This window comes from Capricornis sumatraensis, chromosome 19, assembly GCF_032405125.1.
Source record: "Capricornis sumatraensis isolate serow.1 chromosome 19, serow.2, whole genome shotgun sequence".
In the NCBI taxonomy this organism is placed as follows: domain Eukaryota; kingdom Metazoa; phylum Chordata; class Mammalia; order Artiodactyla; family Bovidae; genus Capricornis; species Capricornis sumatraensis.
In genome coordinates this window covers 52,473,571-52,498,035 of record NC_091087.1, presented here as the reverse complement: position 1 = coordinate 52,498,035, position 24,465 = coordinate 52,473,571, and the positions used below count along the sequence as shown (strand labels likewise).

Below are 24,465 nucleotides of genomic sequence, written 5' to 3'. Positions count from 1 at the left end.
GTAACCTACCAGGCTCCTCCATCCATGGGATTTTCCAGGCAAGAGTACTGAAGTGGGTTGCCATTTCCTTCTCCAGAAGATCAGTTCATCCTAGTTCAAAATACATTGTTATAACAGTGTATCTATTATCTTCACAATGTGAATAATGAATAGGTATAAGAATTATGCTAGTGTTTTAAATTAATTACCTAACTTACTTAAAAGCCATTGTTCTAAATGAACTGTACAGCAATCCAAAGTAACCAACAACCAAGTCAATCTTGTTATGGTCTCATTATTTTTAATATATAATAATGACATTCTAATATCTGCAATTATATTCCCACTAGGAAATCTATATATCAGCTATTGTCATCAAAGTATATCAATTTCTTCAAGCAGATTTTTGGTATGTAAGAAACATAACAAAACTGGCTTTGCAAGAAAATCAAATATTGCCACTAAGGCTTCAAAAATATGAGGTAAAAAAAATGAAAGTTATATACAAAACATTAAATTGTGAACTATAACCAAATTCACAATTTCAATTTAAATGTCAGAGTTAAGATTTTCTATGGCAAAATTATCTTAATTATTCCAAGTTAAACAAAAATTCCTAATACTAATGGTTAAGTTACTCTACCATGTGTCCCAATAAAGGTATACTTCTGGAAACAGTCTTAAATATTATCTTTTTGTCTGCCTTTTAACATGATACACTGATCATTTTAAACCATAAAGAAAGTTAACAACCCCTTAACTTATAATGACTTTGAAGTTTATTGTATAGCACTTTTATTGAGACGTCACGTAACTACTGACCCCAACTGTTTACAAAGGTAATGGTTGGCCTTTGAGACAATTAAAAACTTTTAAGTACTAAAATTTTACATCATGATTTAACTTCAGAAGTGTTAGGATGGTTGAAACTAACAGAAAAGAAAATCTAAAGCAAAAATATAATGATTTCCACAACAACCATATATTCCTCCCATATGAAAGGGAAGAAGGGAAAAAGGAAGGAAAGAAAAAGAAAAGGAAGGGGAAAAAGATAAGAAGAGAAAGAAAGGGGGCAAGACGGGCAAGAAAAATACTTTTTTTTTTCCCATTTGCAAAAAGGAGGGGAAATTCTGAGGTCTCAGCAAATAATGTAATCAACAGAATCAGTTTATATTAAGGCATCTTCTTTACATGTTATTGAACCCCATCATGCCTTTCATATTGCCAGCAGCACCCTGTTGAAATTGCCTCATCATTGACTGAAGTCCTGCCATACCGCCTAGAGGGAGAGTGGAATAAAATCAGGTAATTATTATACAGAACTTGAAACATCTGCTACTTTTGCCTAATAAGTACTTAAACTTCTAAAAAATATACTGCGTTCTGACTGCAAATTGGTCACCAGCCGTGAAGTACATAAAAATTTGTATTATCACCAGTATCCTCATCTATAAAAGAGAATAACTAACTAACTTCATCTCGTTATGAGGAATACCATCTACACGAAAAGATCTTAGAACAAACAGTACCTATCACACAGTAGCGAGTAAGTAAATTGAAACAAAAAATATTTTCCTCTGGGAAGTCTGAGTCTTATAAATAGTAATAAATTGGAGCGGTAGTTAATGCACAGGACTTCAAGCAGGAAAACAATTCATCATTACTGAATATCTACTATACGCCCAGAACTATACTAACTTCCTGACAAGATATGACCTGTGATTTTACAGGAGAAAGGGAGGTTCAGGAAGTTTAAGGAACTTTTCATAGGTTACATGGTAAAAGTGGAACTTGGTTTTCAAAATTGTTATATAATTCCAAAGTCTCATCACTAAAACTATCCAGTTTCTAAACTAAGGCAAAAAGTCACCAGAAGAAGCATTAACGAAAGATGATTAGGGACTTCCCTGGTGGTCCAAGGTGGTCCACGTGGCCATAATGAAAAGAATTAAAAATACAATTTTGGGACTTCCTTGGTAGTCCAGTGGCTAAGACTCCATGCTTCCAATGCAGGGGGCATGGGTTTGATCACTGGTCAGGGAACTAGATCCCACATGCCACAACTAAGACCCTGTGTATAGCCAAATATATATATTTTAACAAAAGATGATTAAGTAGCTTGCTCAAAAATCAAAAACAGCAGCAGGGGAGTGAATGAAACCTCAGCTTATACAACACTATTACCACCATTCCACTTAGAAATTAGATGGGCCTTTTCCACCATACCCTGTTTGATCTGATTTTTGATTAACAGCAGAAGGCTTATTAAAACTCAACCCTTATAAACTAAACCATGTATTAGCAACTGGCAACAACTTCATAATTACCCATATGATGAAGAACTCTTGGATCCATCATTTTGGCCATTTGTTGATTCAATTTTGCCATCTGTGACTGGCTCACATTCTTAGACATGTCACCACCTGAAAAAATTTTTGCATCAGTACAGACTGTAATATAATCAGGATATCATAGAAATTGAGTAAATATAAAGAAAAACCCTATAATCTTACTCTAACACAATTATTTCTGTTTGTACATATCCCCTTCTAATCTTTGTCCCAATTACATATATATTTTTGAGAAAGAAAAAGTGAAATTCAATATTAAGGGACATTTAAGGGGCTTTTAAGGACTAAAATTTTTAACACTTTTACTTATACCTGTGAAATGAGCCACTATAAGCAAAACCATATCCAGTGGTTATTAACAGTAAGCTGTAACAATTGTTCAGTAGTGATATGGTATAATGACGAACAAAAAATTTTAAAGATATGGGTTAACTGGGAACGAGAGTGGATTACTGATAAATGGTTATGAAAGAATGAGTCTGAGAGAACCTCAAGATGTATATATTTAAGAAGTTACTATAAATAAAAAGCTTCAGAGAATAGAAAAAAAAATAACAAAACTCCATTTATCAGTGAATTTCTACACACTCAGTGAGATTTTACAGCAAAAAGGCAACCAATGAAAGAGATGCACACTGGTGCAGAAGAGAGAAAAGCATCCTTAAGAGAATAACTGCTGTGCTCCTAAGACACAGAAAATCAAAGAGATCATTGATGCAATAGCAATGAATAAGTAGAGCTTGTTTCAGCAAAACTATTTCAAAGAAACATTAACTCCAGTACTTCTCAGAAACATTTGTGAAAATTCAAATCAAAGCTGACCCTGATTCTCTGATCAAAGCTGGCTAATATGAATAAATTAAATGAATTAAGAATTACAAATGAAAGAAGATATGTTTTTATAAAACATGATAAAAATTTTAAAAAGTTTCCTAATTAATAAATCTGTGTAAGATGTGAATTCCATGACCACTGGGGAGTCACTGTAAGTTTTTGTCTCTGAGGACTTAAAACTTCAAAAAATTACTAAGGCTTTGGTGTGACAAGGGTGTGCACCAAATTCACTGCCCACTTCATCTGGTTATGCCTTTATTGAGCAGTCAATGAATGCTTAGATAAGATCTGACCAATGGATTTGCACTAGTTCTATGATAAACAGTTAGGGTCATTTGGGAAAGATGTTAAACTGACTTAATGTATTTATAAATCACTATCTAAAATAACATGTGGTGTTAGGAAATATAACCAATTTTAAACAAGTTTGTCTAACTTTCCTCCCTTGTCACAAAGAAGAAAACAGGATATAGCAGGCAAGAAAAATAAGGAAGCTGTCAAAAGATGAAAGGCGATATGTAAATACTCATCTGTTTTAGAAACCTATTCAGGGATATTATTCATCTTTGGAGCTTGCCTCATCAGGATTTCTTAGATAATAAATTCACTTTAATAGTGTTTAAGATAGAGAAAAAAATTTAAAGACAGGGCTAGGGCAGTTGACTTTAACTCTTTGGAAAAACCAACTTATCTTTTTACCTTAGATAACACACAGCAAAATACATTCTAAGTGGGATAAAAAGTAAAATCTAAAAAAAGAAAAGAAAAAAACCAGAATGTAGAAGAAAACATAGGTGACTGCTGTGGTATCAGAGCTTCCATGGTGGCTCTGCCAGTAAAGAATCTGCCTACAATACAGAAGACATGGGTCTGATCCCTGGGTTGGGAAGATGCTGGAGAAGGGAATGGCTACCCACTCTAGTATTCTTGCCTGGAGAACTCCATAGACAGAGGAGCCTGGGGGCTACAGTTTATGGGGTTGCAAAGAATCAGACATGACTAAGTGATTAACACTTTCACACTGTGGTACCAACGTGGGGAAGGCTTTTATGAGCATAAAAGAAATCATACCAGAAGGTTTGGCTGCATTAAAAGTGAAAACTTCAGTTTTAATTAAAAATATAAAAGTGAAAGGCAAATGAAAAACTGGGGAAAATATTTGCAGATATAACCCAAGAATTTTAAAGAGTTATTACAAAGCAATAAGGGAAAAAATAAAACAAATGGGACAAGAAACCTAAATAAGAGGGGATTCACCAAGAAAATTTAAACTAGTAAATGTAGGAAGAAATGTTAAATATGAGTAATCTAAAACACATTGAAAAACTGACCAGCCTATGTTTCTGACCGAAACAGAAAAAATCCCTGGCTTCATGGGAGACTGAACAGAAACTGACACAAGAACTGATACTGATATAGAACTGACAGTGATATATCAATCAGCCTAAACATCCAACAAAGATGCACTTGTGCTAAACAAAGATACATAACTGGAAAAATGCTATCTGTCTAAAAGGTATACTTTGAAGAAAACTTGACAATATGGAAAAGAAGATCAGAAGAAACCCCTAGTTATATCAAATGTTATTTGCAGTAAGACCCATGGGATTCACTGGGGAGTGAATGTAATGGGTGTTTTAAACTTTTTTCTTATATTGTCTCATAGTCTCTAAATCTTCCTTAATATATAACTTCACACAAAGTCACTAAGTGTGATTTTTTTAAACTATTAGTGTTTATTACCTTGAATCTGAAAACAGATAAATCACAGATCACATTATAAATTCTGGAAGTACTTGCATAAAACATGAAATTCAGCAGTATATTTTCTAATACTGGCAGTTCTTCCTGACTTTAATTTTTAGTTTCTCAACCTCTTTCTTTCCTTTCAGACTGTCAAATAATGATGCGCTTGTTATTCCTCTTACCTTTGAAAAGTCCTTTGATACCTCCCATCTTTTTTACCATCTGTGCAAATTTGGTATACTGGGTCAGAAGTTCTTGGACATCTCTTGTTGACACACCTGATCCTCTTGCTACTCTTTGGATTCTTCCTGGTTGCTTACTGAAAACCTTGGCACCGTCCGTACTGTCAAGTTCTGTAGGCAAGGGTCAATTACTTTCATGTACACACAACTTTCATTCACTGTCAAAGCAGTTACATCTAAACATCTCACACATAGAAAAACAGATATAAGGGTCAAACCACCAACCAGATTTAACAAATGCTGTTATCATCTGCTGTGTCAGACTCTGATTTTTAAAAACTAAACATGGAAGATATTCAAAAGAGTATTTATAATATTTATAAGCTATAAAAACAATAAAGCAAATACACACATGCTCACCCTACAAAAAATGTCTTTTCTTTGAAAAAACTTTTTGTCCATCCTTTCCATATTTCAAGTCCAAGTGCTCCTCAGAATATATACCAGAGGTATATTTCAAAAAAGCAACAAAAGTGCTCACCTTAGCTCAAAATAACTATTATCCTTTAAATCATAAATTTAGGCAAATAAACAAGTGCAAGTAGGTAGGTTCTATCTACAATCAACAGAATAACTTATATTTCCTATATAATCAAGTAATTACTACTAGTATTTTAATTCTTTCTGTAACATAAAGAATGAACGTAACATAAACACTTCCAATGTTTTGGTAACTCTTAGAATACAAGGTCCATTTCTCATGGTGTTAGTTGCCTACATACAATCTCAGGTACAAAATTTCTATTATGTCTGCATTTTCTCCATATCTCCTAATAAATGATCACCTAACCTTGATCTTAACAACCACAGGAGAGATGACCCACTATCCAAAATAATTCAATCTATGTCATTCTATTATACCTGTAATTATGGAAAATATTTTCCCATATTAATATGAAATACATTTGTCTGACACTTCTTCCTATTATGCACAGATGTCTCCTTGCCAGGCACAAAGAATAAGGCTTTCAAATTATTTCAGAGTCACCATGTCGCCTGTGAATTTTCCTCTAGGTGACAAATATCCAACTCTTTTGACTGTTCCTCTTATAATATGGTTTAAAACCTCATCTATCATGCTGATTTCCTAAATACATCTTCTAATTTGTCTACGTCCAGTAAGCATATTGTCCAGAAGTGAACTTAAATCCAGGGGAAGACTGATTACCAATGCAATACAAAGATCAAATTATCTCACAGTAAACTTACAGTCCATTAAAACCTCTAAATCCATTCCATAAATGCAGTTTTAAGCCACATCTCTATGATAAAATATTTTGAAAATGTATATCATATTCTCCTAAGAGCTCAAATGGAGTGAGAGAATGGAGACAAGCTAATAACAGCACATCCTGGTAAGCGGTATCATGAATTTAACAAAAAGCAGAAGGGACATAACTCAAAGAAGAAAGGAAGTCAAGAAAGGCTCCATGCTGGTGGTTTCTCTTAAAACTATGTAGTCTTGAAGGATGAGTATGAGATAAGTAAAGAAGGAAAGGAGCAAGGGACATTGTAGGAAGCAGAATAAGGATTCCCAGAATAAACGAAAATAGTTTTGTGTAGAAGGAACCAAGCCTGGGTAAGAGCTGAGAAATTAAGAGGTTATAAAAATAAGGACAAGATTATAACAGAACTTGTGTGCCAGGCTACGGAAGTCAGGCAGCAGTGTCTGACTCTGTGTGACCCCATGACTATAGCCTGCCAGGCTCCTCTGTCCATGGAATTCTCCAGGCAAGAATACTGGAGTGGGTAGCCATCTCCTTCTCCAGGGGAATCTTCCAGACCTAGGGATCAAACTCAGGTCTCCTGCATTGCAGGCAGATTCTTCACCATCTGAGACACCAGGGAAGCCCTATGCCAGGCTGAGGAGTTGGGAATTAATCATTAAGACAATTGTCATTGAAAGATTTTGATCCCAGAATTGTTATATTTAGAAAGATTATTTTTATGGCAGTGAAGAAGACAGATTAAAAGAGAAAGGGAAATGTCAGGAGGCTACTGTAGCAATCCAGGTAAAAAATGATGAGTGTATGAACTAATGCAGGGAACAAAGAGGAGAGAGAAAATACAAGAAATATTTAGGAAGTATAACTCACTAAGTCTAAGGTGATGTTAAGGTTTCTATATTCTACCTGAAGCAAAAAATACTGATAAGAATAGACTGGGATAAGTTAAATATGTATATATACTGTAATACCTAGACCAATCACTAAGAAAAGTAAAATATACCAAAAAATATACAGAGACAATAAAACAGAATAACAAATAATGTTCAAACAATCCACAGGGAAGTAGAAAAGAGAAAACAGAAGAACAAAAACAGAGTGAACAAATAGAACCAAAGGCAAATTGGCAGAACTAAATCCTAATATATAAATATCAGTTAAAAGAGGTTATCAGAATTATTAAAAAAAAATTACCATGTTGTTGATACAAAATTCATTTCCAACATAAAACAGGTAGGTTAAAGGTAAAGGGATAAAAAAAGATATACAATGCAAACAACTAATTAAAGAAAGCTGGAGTGGTTGCATTAATAGCAGATGAAGTGGACCAGGACAAAGGAGGGCATTACATACATAATGATAAAACAGTCAAGTCAATTCACTAAGAAGACAAAACAATCCTAAATGTGTATGCACCCAACAAAAGAACTTCAAAATACATGAAGCAAAACTAACACAACTGAAAGGAGAAAAGTCAGGCATCTCAACGCCTCTATATCCATAATCAATAAAACCACTAGACAGAAAATCAGCAAGGATGTAAATCTATGTTGACACTAGTTTCTAGCTTGGATGACTGAGTAGATGGATGGAAGTGTCACTCACCAAAGGAGACGAACTACCTTTTGGAACTTATATTCCTCAGAAAACTCAAACATGTAATAGAGATAACTTGTCCACCATTTAGTGAGCATCTAGACAGGAAGTAATCCAGAGTACAGACTCTCAAGCCAGAAGCTCAGCCTCTCCATCCCCTAGTTCGTGACTTTGGCAGATTACTCAACTTCCCTGTATCCTAATCTGTAAAAGCTAGATTGGATTTTGACCCAGAATCGTTCCTTAAGAGTTGTTGTTGGTTAATGTTATGTAAAGTGCTCATGACAGCACCTAGGACATAGTAAATACTCTAGATAAGGCTGCAGTTATTAATTCTACACACAAAAATTTTTGCTGTGTTGAAGATAAAGAGATGAGAAAGACACAACCTTATCTGGGTTACTATGAACGCCAAGAGATCAAGAAAGAGGTAGACACTATAAAAAATAATCAGGTAGTATATATAGAAGTGATATTATTCAACAAAAGGAACACAATAATAAGAAATACTGGCTGAGAACAGAACCTTGTAGCATATATTCCTTTAGGCTGAATGAGGATGAGACCAGTGAAAGAGACTGCAGTTAACAAGTAAAGTAAGGGTAAAAGTGGAAATAAAAAAGTAATAGAAAATAAGAAGAAAATGTCAATGAACATCCAATGTTGTAAAAGTCAAGAAAAAGACTGAAAAGTCTCCACTGGAGTAGACCCAGTAGAAGGTTGTTGGAAATCTTTGTATAATCTATTTCAGAGCAATGGTGGGTACAGAAGTCAGATTTCAGTAGTTTGAGGACACAAACCACGTTTTTTTTTTTTAAGAAACTTGACTGAAAACAGACAGAGTAAAAGTATGAGTGAGAAGTAAAGCCCAGAAAATGTAAAATTGTGAAGTTAATGTTTATATGCTGATGGATTGAAAAAAATAAGTAGGTAAGGAGAGACTGGAGACACAGGAGAGGATTTTACTGATGGAGAAAAGTCCTTGAACAAGTTTGAAGAACGGCTTGTGGCTGTCACAGCCTCACTGGTAAGTTAGCCAAAGACTGAAAAACTTCAATGCCAAGCACATGTATTTCTTTGTAAACAGAGGTCAGATGATAGAGAAGACCTGGCATGCTTGCTGCGTTCAATCAGAAAAGGTGCTAAAAACTGGGAGAAAGATAAAGGGGCCATGAGTCTAGAAATACTCGTGGGCTGAGGACCCAGAAGTACAGGAGGGAGGGATAATCTAGGATTACAGAGAGAGCAGTATACTTAAGAAGACTGAAACCTTGGCGTTTCAGAGCAAAGGAAGTTGGTAAATATTGCTTACACTGTCCCTCTCTTACAGATTCCCAATTCCTGTGAGCATATTAGAGCTCTGAGAAGACATGCAATAAATAAATGTGCCAGTTTTCTAAAAAACCCCAGATTATCTGACTACAGGACTCCCCTTTCAAGTTACTTCTATCAACACCCTGAAGAACTGGTGTTCTCACCACAGAACTCATTTGGAGAAGCCCTGTCCTAGACATTTCTCTCAAAGATGAAGTCAACACAATAATCATACTTTTTGAGCAAGAGCTTTCAAGCAGCTACAAATCTCCCAAATAATAATCCCAGTCTAAATTTTTTCCCATCTTGTCCACAAGAACACAGTAAAATTCTCAACTTGCTGATACTGAGAACACGGTCCTCCAAGTCAAGAAATCTGCCATCTTACCTTGATCATTCATACTATCCATTATTGTCATTAATTTCTTTAGCCTTGCCATAGACTCTTGTTCATTTCCTTTGCTCATGAAATCTGTTCCAAAACCAGGGATCATCCCCTAAAACATGTATTTAAACATAAAAATCAGTAATAGCTTGAGATTAGTTGTTCACATTTAACTAATGGCTTTAATATTAAATTTTTAAAGTAACTATTTTTAACCAAATATTAAAATAATTAAAGCAAGTGTATCCATTCTTAGAAATTGTAACAAGGACAATAGAGGTTAGAAAAAAACTTTTTAGGATAACTAACCAAGATCTGACTGAAGGGGCCCATTTTCATGATATTTTGAAATTGCTCATACATGTCTCGCAACGTAAACTGACCTGAAATACAATATAAATGATGCAAATATATTAGAGAGTGAACATTTCCATTCAATAAAACTAATGTTTTCCTTAATCATGGGCTCATCTTGAAGCACACTTATAAAATAGCCAATCAATAAATATTCACTGAGAAGTTACATAAGATTACAGGATCAATGCCACAGAGACATCCTGTCCTATAGAAGCTCATATTTTATCAGAGAAAATGGACGTAAACATACACAGGAAATGTGAAAACAAAGGAAACAATCTATACATACTAGGATAACTGAAATTAAAAAATCTGACAACACCAAAAGTTAGAGGATACAGAACAAGCAGAACTCTCATATATTGCTGATGAGAATGTAAAAACGGCAAAACTGCTTTAGATTATTTAGAGTTTCTTAAACAGCTAAACTGTCAATAAACTGGAAAACAGGTCGACGCTGGATGAAATACTACTCAGCTATAAAAGAACAGGGTACAGATAAGTAAAACCACTTGGATAAATATAAAAAATATTATGCTGAGTCAGGGAAACAAGGTGGGGGAAAAAACAGATATATATACTCTAGGATTCCTACATGAAGTTTTACTGGGAAGGGGAATAAACAAACTTCCTGGAGTAATGGAAATGTTCTGTTTCCCAAAGAGCATTTGTCAAAATTAATGGAATGATATCCTTAGAATCTGAGCATTTCATTATTATGCAAATTAACTTCAGATATAAAAAAGAACGCACTTGGTTTTAGGCATTCTGAATTTGAAGGAGCAGTAAAATACATCAAAAGAAATGTTCTAGGCAGCTAGAAATATAGAATTAAACAGTGGTAGAGCAGGTTAAGGCTGAAGTAGATATTTGGCCATTATACAGAAATGACAGTGGAAGTTAAGATGATATAGGAAGTCCACTGTCCACTGTCATGGAACCCAAGTGCAGAGTTTGAAAATATAAAAGGTGGATAACACTGTTAAATTTTGGGAGGCAAGAGAAAAGAGAAAGGTCACTACATTTGGAAATAAGGAGGCCCCTGAAGCAAGGGCACAGACCTAAAGAGAGACTTAGGCGTTAGAAAGCAGGCTGTCTGGGAATATATTAGAAACCAATCTTCAACTTCAAGCAGCGAAGACAGATATCAAAATAATTGTAACGAATAATACAATTATTTCAGAGTCCAACAGAAACACATAGCAGGGGTTCTAAGTTTAGGGATAAGATAGAATGTTCCTGAAGCATATTTAAGTAGATACTTGGAAGCATGAGTGAGCCAGTTTGGCTGGGGGTAGAGAACAGAAACAGGAAGAAGAGAAGATAACCATCTGACAGGCAGAGGGACAGCAAGGTAAAAAAGACTGTAGCATACATTTGAGAAACTGACAGAAATTCAGCATGACTGGCACATGGAATGCTAAGAACAACGGTGTCAAAACATGACTCAGAAGATGTGGCTAAGATAGTGGAGTCATTCAAAAACACTACAAGAGCAATGAGAAGACACTAAAAGATTTTAAGAAAAGTAGTAGTAATAGGATCAAATCTGCATTTCTGAAAGATCATTTTGGCTGCAGGATAAAAAAACAGGTCCAAGGGAAAGAATCCAAAAAACTGCAAAACCTGATAAAAAGCCTTAGAATAAATAATCTAGAGAAGAGATTAATTTAAATAGCTGCTGGGAAGTAAGGGATGGAATGGAGATAATTAGGTAGAATCACTGGGACTAATAATTAATGGGAAAAGGACTGGGCAGAGTGAGGAAGACATGAGTGGATGACACCACCCAAGTTTCCAACTTTGGAAACAAGACAAATGATGTTAACTTTCATAGATGGCAACACTGGGGTGGGAGGTTGAGATGGGAAGATAAGGACAAACTGAAGTCAGTGTCTAAGGAACATCAAAGCACGGTCTAGCAAACATACAGATATGAGTCTGAAGCTCAGGGAAAGATGATAACCTAGAAATGATCACTAGAAAACACCAACATCTAGGATGGAAAGACATAGGTACCTGACAAGATGAGTGAGACGGAGCAGAGGCAGCAGAGTATGTGGTCATGGAAATTAAAGAGTCATGCCATTTTGAGAAAAACAGAAATGATCAATAATAATATATGTTAAATGTTCCTGATGTGCTAGACATTTTATATATATATCAGCTCATCCTCACAACTCTATGAAGAAGATACTTAGTATTATCTACTTTTTACACAGAAGGAAAGTGAGGTTATTTTTAAAAGTTCTATGTTGGGTTAAAAAACTTAAGCTCTTAAACATACTTTCATAGGAGTTGTCCTCAATGTGAAGAAAATGTGTATTTAACCTCTTTTAATTTTTTTTGTTTTATTATATAAAACTTATAAGTAAACAAAAAAATCAGAAGAGAGTATTTTAGCTTACTTTTAACCTGTTTTACTCCAAGGAACCCAATGACAGCTTCAATACTAATCTTAAGGCAATTTGACATAAGAAAGAAAATAAAACACTCAATTCTACAGCTGCTTAGATGACTGAGATTTAAAATGATCTGCATATAAATCATCTAAAAAATATACACTGGAAGGACTTTAACAGACTTATCACTTCAAAAACATTATAGTAGCTCTATCAAAAGAAAACAAGAGAAGTCATCTGAGATCAAATGCTTTTTGTTACTCATATACCATGTTTCAACTTCTCTATAAGTGCTTCATTGTCATCCAACTTCAGCTCATTGACTTTATCTATCAGTCCTTCAATGTCACCCATACCTATAAAAGCCAAAACAGTAAAATTAATAACTAATAGTATACTTGTTATATTGCTACATTATGCAAAATGCATGCACATATAGTAATAAATCTGTGAGATAGGCAGCTCAGGTATTTCTACAACATTTCACAGGTGAGAAGTTGAAGCTAGAGAGGTTAAGTATCAAAGCAGTGATTGCAGTCCAGGGTTTAATTCCAAATTCTATGCTCTCAAACATGAAAGTTCTGCTGCCATTATCACTTCTATTACTACAACCACATACTTCTGTACTGTGCTCTAAAACTTTCCCAAGAACTTTCTATCCAATAGCTCGTTTTTACCACTCTAACCATGGGAAGCAGGTTACCATCATCCCTATTTTGTAGGTGAAGAAGATAAATCATAGAAGGAAATTATTTTCCTGAACTAGTCAGTGAGAGGGCAGAATTAAAATTCTAATCGGTCCTAAAAAGCCACACTATTTCTTGGAGATTTGTCTATATCCCCACCACTGTACACACCAAGAAGTTTGCTGATGAAAGGTTGTGTTTTGAAAGGTTCAAAGTCATCTATATGTTCCCCTGTACCAATGAAAATAATTGGACTTTTTGTGGCAGCAACTCTGCAAAGAAAAAGAAAACACAAAATAACCTCAAAAAGGAAAACAAATTTGTAGATGTCAAAGCTTATTAGACAAAGATACATAGCTCAAGCTTCTTTTCACTAGCTAAAACAGAACTATAGATATATCAGAGGGACTCGAAAATTCTGTTTCTATTTACACTTTCTTCATAGACTATATTAGGTCCACTATTGGAATAGATTTTTAATGATTAATAAAGTCATAAACATACACACACATACACACACACACATAGCATGTAAGTCCAAGGCACAGGACAACAGTGTTAATGATACTTACGCACTGAGAGCACCACCTCCTTTTGCATGGCCATCAAGTTTTGTCACTATTACTGAGGCTACATCTACTTTATCTTTAAAAGCCTTAGCCTGAGCTTCACAAGCCTGTCCAATGGAGGCATCCATCACATAAACAATGTTATCTGGTTGCTAGAAAATTTAAATAGAAAAGATACGTATTTTAACTGACCTTAAGTAAATTTCATCAATAGAAGCTATAAAAAGTATTTACTGTAATTATTCAATCAACAAACATTTATTGTAGAAGTAGTATGTATTAGGCATCATTTAGGTCCTCATAGAGATGAGTAAGAAAATCCTTGTCTTTACGGGGCCTACACTGAAGTCATTGGAGACAGATAAAAAATAGGCAAATAAACATTTCATCTAGTCAAGGCCATGGTTTTTCCAGTGGTCATGTATGGATGTGAGAGTTGGATTATATAGAAAGGTGAGTGCCGAAGAATTGATGCTTTTGAACTGTGGTGCTGGAGAAGACTTTTCAGAGTCCCTTGTACTGCAAGGAGATCCAACCAGTCCATCCTAAAGGAAATCAGTCCTCAATATTCATTGGAAGGACTGATGCTGAAGCTGAAACTCCAATACTTTGGCCACCTGATGCAAAGAGCTGACTCATTAGAAAAGACCCTGATGCTGGGAAAGATTGAAGGCAGGAGAAGGGGACGACAGAGGATGAAATGGTTGGATGGCATCACCGACTCAATGGACATGAGTTTGAGTAAACTCTGGGAGTTGGTGATGGACAGGGAGGCCTGGCATGGTGCAGTCCATGAGGTCGCAAAGAGTTGGACATGACTGAGCAACTGAACTAAACTGAACTGAAACATTCTGAATGTACAACAATTAAAATGGGATGGAGAAAATCAGTTATGAGGTGTGGAAGGCTTCTTAGGGTGGTCAGAGAAGGCCTGTCTGGAGGTAAAATCTGAGCTGAGATCTGAATAAAGAGGAAAAAGTTAAGCAACAATCTCGAGTAATCACACTCCAGGCAAATGGAACAGTAAATGTAAATGAGAAGAAGAAAAAGCAGAAGAGTGTGGGCTGAAACCAAAATGGATAAAAACAGAGGTGAGGCTATTTCCCTTAGATCTGCTCCACTAAGTCAAAATAAATGGCATGGCTAAAAAACAACTTATTAGCACTAACCATTAACCAAAGAATTACTGCCAGCACTTCAATGGCAAATATGGGCTCATAATATGTGCTACAGATTACCTATAAACCATTTCTTATCCCCATGTTATTTCCATCACGATTTCAAAGAGACACTAAATGATGATTAATACTTTTAAATGCTTCATTTTGAAAATCTTTCAAAATTCACCTAAAGCAAATGTTTCTAATTTAAACAATTTACAGAAAGGAAATTCAATAGTTACTGAAGGTTATTCTCAATTTATTTGTTAGTTTTTCTTATACATACTAATAAGATGATTAAGCAATGAAATTTCCAATATTCATGAAAATTTCATATTAATGTAGAAATTAAGTCCTTATATATAGATAAAGGAGCCCAAAATAGAAATAAATTACTTGGAATCTTACAGGCAAAAAATAATTTATAGGGTTCACAAACTCAGTTAAGTTTTTTATTTATTTATTTATTTATTTATTTTTCTCAGTTAAGTTTTAACTGAAGTCCTTATAATGTTGTTAAATTAAAGCTACTTACTATAGCATTAGCAACTTGAAGCATTTCTTCAAACAAAGAGTCTTCTTGTTTATGACGGCCACTTGTATCAACAATAATAATTTCAAAGTTTTCATTTTTGAATTTCTCCACTCCTTCAGAGGCAATGATAACAGGATCCATTTCTGTATAGCTATTTAACATGGAAAAAATGATTTAACAACCACAACAGCAAAATGTTCAAATGCTAGTAATTTGGAAATTGCTAGTATATCTTTATTCTGAAAAAGTCATATTGATAACAATTTCAATTAAGTATAAAATCCAGTAAGTATTAAATATGACAAGCCACTTAAAGAGCAGCATGAAGCAATATCCAGTCTCCCAATTATGAAATCCTGTATGATTCTGCTTTATATCTTTTCTGAATGAGTTGTGTATCCCTCATTTTTTTTACATTTTAATAATTGAACTTGTATTATATAGTGTTTCATATATGCTTTTCCACTTAACAGTCTTTTGAAAGCATTTTTAAATGAAGTATCGTTGATGTACACTATACATCATAGCTATACAATACAGTGAGTCACAATTCTTTTTTCAGCTGAAATTGTTGCAAATGGCAAATCCATTTATCTGTTAATGGACATCTAAGTTGCTTCCATATCTTGGCAATTATAAATAATGCTACTATGAAGACTGGAGTGAACCTAGCTTTTCAAATTAGTGCATCTTTTTTCCCTCCTAAATATACACCCAGGAGTGGAACTGTTGGGTTATATGGTAGTTCTATTTTCAGTTTTTTGAGAAACTGTCATACTGTTTTCCACAGCTGTGGTACCAATTCACATTCCCACAAACAGTGTACAAGAATTCCCTTTTCTCCACATCCTCGTGATCATTTGTTATTTGTGTTCTTTCTGATGATAGTCATCCTTCTGTAGCACTTTATAAAACCATTAAATATTCTTGTAACACGTGACTTTTAAGTTATATAGCATTCCATCAGATGGCTATGCTATCATTTATTAAATAAATGCCCTACTGTTGGCCATTTAAGGTTTTCTAACTTCCTGGTATTAAAAATATAGCCAATATAAATAGTATATAATGTTGTTTCTTCTAAACTATGATACACTCCTACAAGCTGAATTTGGATCAAATGGTTTGATCATTGAGGCTTTTGGTTTTTAAAAGGAAAATGTCCTTCACAAAACTTTAATTTCATTACTATTTTATTATATTTTCATAATCCTTGAAACTCTACTCAACTTGAAAATCAAAAAATAAGATTTTATTTTAGTTTGCATTCTTTTGATTAGTGGCAACTTTTAATATAGATTAACGTTGTCAAATGAAAGGATATATAATGTTAAAAGTTTTTCCCCTAAATTAACAACAAAAATCAAGTAGAAATATACTTAATAAGAATATATGCGTAACTTAAAACAGGAAAATTAATATACTTAAGGATGAAATTTTTAACAAAAAAGACGTAGCAAGTTTCTACATGGAACTATACAAATAAGTAAAGATGTCAGTTCTCCCCTAAATTAATTGGCTTCAATATAGTTTTGTTCATAATCTTAGGGAGATTTTTCTTTCTGGAACCTGATTCAAGAAACCAATACAACATTATAAAGCAATTTTCCTCCAAGTAAAAAAAAAAAAACTAAAATTTACTCAGGAAAATAAGCAGGTAAGAGGCAAGAAATGTTGAAAAAGAAGAAATTAACATTACCAGCTATTTTAAAATATGATAAAGATACAATTAAAATAAAATTTATAAATATATAAAGAAATAGGATCAAAGATGTTCATAAGGAGATTACTTACATACATGCATACAATGGAATACAGTAATGTCATAAAAAGAATTCTCTTTAAAAGCATATTGTCCAGAATTATTAAGATCCCATTATTATAATATATATTTTAATGAAATATAACATACATATGGAAAAGTTGCACAAATTGTTAAACTCAGTGAATTTTCACAAAGCAAACACACTCAGACCAAGGAAAACAAAATAATTAGTATTTTACTCCCTCCCAAGAATAATCACTATCTTGTCATAAGATCTTATTTTTAATCGTCTATAGTAATATATTTACATAAAATGCACTATTTTAAGAATTCATTTTAATGAGCTTTGACAAATTTATACAACCCATATAACTATTACTAAAGCAATCAAGGTTCAAAGCATGAAAAGATTCTATTTCAACTGAAAATTATCTATCTCTTGTATATTTGTTTATATAGCACATTTGAAAAAAGCACAGATGGACTTGCCAAAAGCCGGTGGGAAGTGAAACTGTTAGTACTTTCACTTCTTTAAAATGTTTTATTAAAATAGTGGGTTTTTTTTTAAAGACAGAAATGGTACAAAAAAAACATATCTACTGTCCCCCCAATAAATGCTAACATGTAAATTTAACATTAGAGATCATTTCAAATCCTTCCTTCCCCAGCCCGATCCACTTCATCTCTTCCAGAGGAAACGATGATTACTAATATTTTACTCCATACACACAAGCAAAGGAGAGATTATTTAATAAACAGTACTGAGAAATTGGTTAAAAATTAAGGCTCTGGTTTTGGCTGATAGTTCAAGTAAGCAGCCTAAGCATTACTTGCTCAGTCATGTCTGACTCTTTGCAACCCACGAACTGTAGCCAACCAAGCTCCTTTGTCTATGGTATTCTCCAGGCACGAATACTGGAGTGGGTTGCTATTTCCTTTTCCAGGGTATCTTTCCGACCCAAGGATCGAACTCAGGTCTCCTGCACTGCCAGGTAGATTCTCTACCATCTGAGCCATCTATCAGCTCACACCTATCACTGTGCAAATTTGAACTCTAAATATGTAACTGCTTATTATTCTGTAATTTTTAAATCTATGTTAGAAAAAGATCTTAACCTAAAAATTAAATTCCTAACATTATTCTTTAATCTATTTGCTAGAAATTATCATAAAAAAATAACTAAAAGAGGGAATTCCCTGGTGGTTCAGTGGTTAGGACTCTGTGCTTTCACTGCCAAGGGCCTGGGTTCAATCTCTGGTTGGGGAACTAAGATCCTGCAATCAGCGTGTTGCAGCCAAACAAAAAAACTAATACAAGAATTTAAAGAGCATACCACAGCCAAAGATCACTAGTTTTTTTAGCCAAAAAGTAGCAAATAATGATTTATAAAATGATATCATTCATTTAATTACTTCAAATTTTAGCTTAATAATCTTATATTAATATATTAGTAACATTAAGAAAAATGTTATTCTCTCAAATAAGTCTTTCTAAATTTAATCTTGACTCAATTCTTTTAGTCATTTTAACATAAACAAATCACCTAACTGAACAGCAATGTAGCAAATGAAGGTTAGCAATGATCAGACTCTGAGATAAACAAAGATTATAAAGCATTTTTGGTTGATCAAACACAAACTTTTAAAAAATGGTGTACTAAAGAAACAGACAATATAGAATTCACCAGGGTATGCTGAATCAAGAAAAGGTTCAGATAGGTCTTAGAAGAAACAACTAGAATAGAACCAGGAGGCTGGAAAGCATGCAAGGCAGGGTAAGTATAGGAAGAATTATAAGCTAAACAGTATCTGCTCAGATCGATCAGGCTGGATCAGAAAAATCATGTTACAATAATTAAAGGTAACAATGTAATAATTATACCCCTACCTTATTTCAAAAATGATTCAAGCTTATAGGTACATATTAAAATGTGGCCAGATAGCATAAAGTAAAAAGTCAGATAGATAAGGTAAGACATAAGAATAAAAACCATCAGGATGGGGAACAGTGTATACCTGTGGCAGATTCATGTTGATGTATGGCAAAACCAATACAATATTGTAAAGTAATTAACCTCCACTTAAAATAAATAAATTTATATTTAAAAAATAAATAAATAAATTTATATTTTTTAAAAAAAGAATAAAAACCAGAACCCACCTTCCATAGAATGGAATTCTTGCTTTGGTTGCATTCTGTTTTAGTTGGTCAAAAGCCCCTACGAAACAAAAAAGTTAATGAGTCCTTAAACTTGAAAATGAGACTTTCAGGAAATAATTTTCAAATTTTAGCACAATACCTGCTCTGAATGTGTCTGCACATATCAAACAGGTCTTCCAACCTTTCCTCTGATAATAATATGCTAACTGGGAAAGGAAGATTTTAAAAATCAATAAATACAAATTATTCACATGTAAAATAAAACAGCTCATATTCTCCTAAAAAGTAATATTATTACATTCTGAATACTGAAGATTTCCTGAAGAGTTTAAACTCTAAGTGCCAAACAGTCACATTCAAAGGATATGAAACGACGAAGCAACAAATGACCATGGTAAAAAATATTAACGTTAATTAAAAACAAACAATAACATAACCCTCTAAGAAATAATCCTGGGTTTTTTTTTCTTTCTAAACTATACAGTTGAGGCTTCTGAAGCAAAATCTGGTAAGGAAGTTGAGGCACCCAATTATGAAGGAAAGGGTGGTATAATGAATTTAAAATTAGCAAAATGATATGTAAAATGAAGACCCATACATATTATACTGGATGAGACATTGTAAAAAGTGAATCCTGAGCCACAGGATATAAGGTAAACTTTCCCCTTTTACTTCTCCAAAAATCATATCCTCATCTCCTTGAAGGATAGGAACAGTTTTCTTGGTAAAAGCACTTGATTTACACAAACATAGCTTCTCCATGACTTTGTTTCTTTTTTTAATTAAGTATAATTTACCTTTGAACATGTAGTTGTTTTACCACTCCCTTGCAATCCAACAAACATGATCACATTCTGTTTTCCTTTAGTGGGTGTCCATGCTTTAACTCCAGGGTCTACAAGCTACATACCAAAAACAAAGATAAAATCAGGTTAGCACATGGTTACATTCAAAACCTCTCTCCCCACAACTTTCAAATTGTAAAAATGATTTACAGACATTTCAGTGTAAGAGGCATCCATAATCCTCCCATTCTAACACAACTCTATTTCCCTCTCTTATATATACACATAGTGAAATTTAAGAATTTAAAATAGTGCATTGTGAAGTTATAAGCAAGCCTATACTCCCAAACCAATTCAGAGGTAAAGATCTCAAAACATTTTTTAGAAAAAGTTGAAAGTGTATGAATGTGAAACCAAGTTTGAGCAAGGGAGCAATCTACAATAGCACTGTAGAAATATATGTGTAGGCCACATAAGAATTTTAAAATTTCTAGTAGTGACATTTAAAAAAGTAAAAACAAGTGATATTAATGTTAATACTTTAACTCAATATATCTAAAATATTATAATTTTAACATGTAATATATATTTAAAAATTAATAAGCTATTTTATATTTCCTTTTCCCATGCTGGGTCTTCTTTTTTCCCCTGAATAAATGTGCCATGCTAGGTCTTAAAACTTGGCATGGATCTCTCATCCATCTACTCAATATCAGATCTCAGTATGGAATAGCCACATTACAAGTCTCAATACCCACATGTGGCCAGTGGCTGCAATACTGCAATGGCACCTACCTTCCTGTTCAATTTCACCAGTGTTTATATATGAGCAAAATTACAAACTACATGTGAAAGGCTTTCCAAGTGAGTCAAAGGTTAACTGTCCAATGCCATTGGATGCACTGCTCTATAAAGTTATTATATTTAAAGTAAAAAATAATCACCAATTTTATAATGACAATCAGTGGAGAAGGCAATGGCACCCCACTCCAGTACTCTTGCCTGGAAAATCCCATGGACAGAGGAGCCTGGTGGGCTGCAGTCCATGGGGTTGCTAGGAGTCGGACACAACGGAGCGACTTCACTTTCACGCATTGGAAAAGGAAATGGCAACCCACTCCAGTGTTTTTGCTTGGAGAATCCCAGAGATGAGGGAGCCTGGTGGGTTGCTGTCTATGGGGTCGCACAGAGTCGGACACGACTGAAGCGACTTAGCAGCAGTAGCAGCATACAGACAGTCTCCAAACAAGCAGGAGGCATTTTTAACATTCATTTAAAAAAAATAATACATTTCCAAGTGGTCATTTGGAACTTGAAACCTCTATCTATATAATCAAACCGTAATAGCAGTTAATATCCTAGACCAGAGGACACAGACCATATTTACAACTATGTGTAAATAAAGTCTTAACATACACATGCCCACTCATTTACTGCTTTAGTGCTATAACACTAGACCTGCGTCATTGCAACAAAGACCATATTACCCACAAAGCTGGAACTATTTGTTCTTAAGAGAAATTTGCTGAGCCCATGCTAGATGATACCATAAAAGTTACATAATCCACATTATATCTGATTTCAAGGAAAGCCATGTGGTAGAAAAGGGAGGAAAAGAAAATATATTTTGTTATCTTCTTCTTAGGCATAGAGCTACCCATAAACAAACTTCTGAAATAAACAACTCTCTTAGACACAAATCCACTGCCCTTCCTCTTAGACCCTTTCAGAACACTAATGCTGCCCTATATTCACCTCCATTCTCTATATCCAATGGCAGAATAACTCAGCTCTCTATGACCTACTATTTGGAACATACATTTTACTGAATAATGATTTTATTATAAATTTATCTTCTCTTCCTCCTGCATCCTAGAACTGCAGTACTGAATTTTCATATTATATCACATTAAAATCTGTTATCCTATCTTGGACTTTGAATCGATCTTATTACTGGTGCATGCTTCTGTAACATTATACACTAGTCATTTAGAAAATACTGGTTTATTGAGTTAGGCAGATCTCCCATTGTTGACACATGTCACTACACAACATCAAAAATTTTATTTATTAATATCCACACTGATCTCACCAGACGAGTTAAGAATCGAGACATTGTCAAACTCAAGGCGGGGTGGGGATTCAAGCTTCCAGTTTTCACTTGAAAGCTAGAATTTTATCATTGGCTACAATACTGTTAGTTGTTTGCCTTAAAGTGACAGGCCAACTTTACTTACTTCAGAGAAAATGTCTGCCAAAGGTTCAAGGCCAAATAAGCACAGATTAACTGTTGCTTTCTTGAGAAAAAGAAAGCAACAGTTTCCTGTTAGCTACCATCAGATTTGGTACACAGCAATACAGCTTTCTGCGTACTTTCCATTTCATCACACAAAATCCTACAAACACATATATTTAAGGGTCAAGATTTAATATCACTAATAATTTCCATCAAGGACACATTTGAAAAAAAAAAACCTTATTTTTATTTCACTGCAAGTGTCTGGGAGTAAAGGGTACAATAACTACTAGTATAGTTTAGTATCACTGCCTTGTTCATGCTAGGGAGTTTTACCCAAAGGTTTTACCTGCCATTGCTTTTGCACTGATATTTGCAGAGCAAATATCAACACAGTAAAGAGGGCAAAAAAAGGCAAATGATGTTTTAGTGTTATTATGAAATCAGTTTTGACCTTGCTTTGTACACCACTGCCCTAGATCATGAGCTTCTGAGTGTAAGGCCCAGTCTTCTTCATCTCTTGTTATCAGCAGTATGTGGATACAGCCTGGAATAAAGTAGGCACTCAGTAAAGGCATCTTAACAAAGCACTTGATGTTCCAGAATTGCCTCAAGATGCCAACCCCTAAAAATAAAAATGTTCACTCACTCTGTGCTGACCTCAGGTGCAAGATGAAGAGCAAACTAGAAATACTGTGAGGAGGAGTTCACACAAGGAGTATGGAGATCAGACCTGGGTCTACCACTAACTGTCTCACTTTTCTCAAGCACAAACTGAAAAGACAGACTGGCTAAATTTCCTAACCTCTTTCAGGTTCTGAATTTCTTTCCCAATTGATTAGTCTACAGGACTAAAGTGAAGTGTCACAACCATCTGAGATACTAGATTTTCTCAAAGTACCAATCAGTTCTGTTGAACTAAAGAAGTAAATTAAACTATTCACACAATATAGGGAAAAAATACCTGGAGATCACTAGCAGGTACCCACTGCGCCTTAAAAAAAACTTTTTTTAGTTCCTTTCTTTTCTGCCCCTACCATTAGACTCAAACATATTTTCTAATGCTCTAAGACTCTCATCATAATTTTCACAACTACAGCAGCAGTATCAGTTCTAAGGTGGGACAGGGCAATAGAGTATAACTTGTAAAACAAAATTTCACTGATTCAAAATTGCTTAAAATCTAGGCAAGTGTAGGATATTCAATGTTTTAGACATAATAAAAGTGTAGAAAAGAACTCTTTCCAAGAGTGACTTTCTGTACAAAAGTAGGACCTTCAATAGGCAAAACTTGGTATTAAAGAGAATAAACTCAGATAGGCTCTTCCATCAATTAACATATAGTGAAGTTGAACTTTCTATAACTTGCTTTAGCATTTTTCTCTAAGAGTAAAATACCAGCCTTCACATCTGTACTCAGAATTTTAGTCTACAATAAAAAAAAGTCTACAATTTTATATTCAGAAAAGTTAATTATCCTCCTATTAATATTTTTAATACAGATAAATATTCCATAAAACATTAAAAGGTATTCTGAAATACATTCCTGTTTGCTGTGCTAATGCAGTGAGTGTATAGAAAATCAAAGCACAAGCTAGATATACTTTTACCTTCACAAGTTCTTTAAATACAGCATGCTGAATCATTTTTCTTTTGTTAAGACCAGATGCCATCTCTTCAAGATCAATAGCAGACCTTCATAATGATGGTTTTTGAGGATAAAAAGGGGAAAAAGTCAGTTAAGACACTTTATCCAATCATTTATATTAATATTTTTCTAATTAACATGCATACAATTACTACAGAGTCATAAGTTCATACCATAAAGAATTTACCATGAAATATTAGATATGTGACTTTGGTTAGTTTTTCAAGGCTTATTTTTTGAAAGTCCAAATATTAATTTGTCCAAATATTAATACTTCACAATAATGTATTTATTTTTAATGTATTTATTTATTCAGTATTTATTTTTCTTGCAGCATACAGAATTTATACATGTGTATACCAAGCAGCAAATAAGATTACTTCTTGCGGTTCTAAATGCTTAAATGCTAGTAGTTCTGTATTTAATACCCAGTCTGACAATACAAGAAGGAGGGGGGATGGCCTGAGCATGAGGAGGGCTAGGACTGA

The 24,465-nt window shown here is 34.1% G+C and overlaps 1 protein-coding gene across 2 annotated transcripts in view; it reads right to left on the bottom strand.

The window, feature by feature from the left end:
- Positions 1 to 270: 270 nt before the first annotated feature.
- The window catches only part of SRP54 (signal recognition particle 54), a 36,805-nt gene continuing 12,610 nt past the window's right edge, over positions 271 to 24,465 (bottom strand). For both annotated transcript variants that reach the window (XM_068991373.1, XM_068991372.1), the window contains 13 exons: positions 23,940 to 24,024; positions 20,106 to 20,210; positions 19,448 to 19,514; positions 19,309 to 19,366; positions 15,383 to 15,533; positions 13,691 to 13,839; positions 13,290 to 13,390; positions 12,702 to 12,788; positions 9,983 to 10,056; positions 9,677 to 9,785; positions 5,093 to 5,263; positions 2,307 to 2,402; positions 271 to 1,258 (listed from right to left, as the gene is read on the bottom strand). In XM_068991373.1, coding sequence (XP_068847474.1) covers positions 1,167 to 1,258; positions 2,307 to 2,402; positions 5,093 to 5,263; positions 9,677 to 9,785; positions 9,983 to 10,056; positions 12,702 to 12,788; positions 13,290 to 13,390; positions 13,691 to 13,839; positions 15,383 to 15,533; positions 19,309 to 19,366; positions 19,448 to 19,514; positions 20,106 to 20,210; positions 23,940 to 24,024 — 1,345 coding nt within the window. In that variant the 3' untranslated portion in view covers positions 271 to 1,166. The remainder of the gene's footprint in view (positions 1,259 to 2,306; positions 2,403 to 5,092; positions 5,264 to 9,676; positions 9,786 to 9,982; positions 10,057 to 12,701; positions 12,789 to 13,289; positions 13,391 to 13,690; positions 13,840 to 15,382; positions 15,534 to 19,308; positions 19,367 to 19,447; positions 19,515 to 20,105; positions 20,211 to 23,939; positions 24,025 to 24,465) is intronic.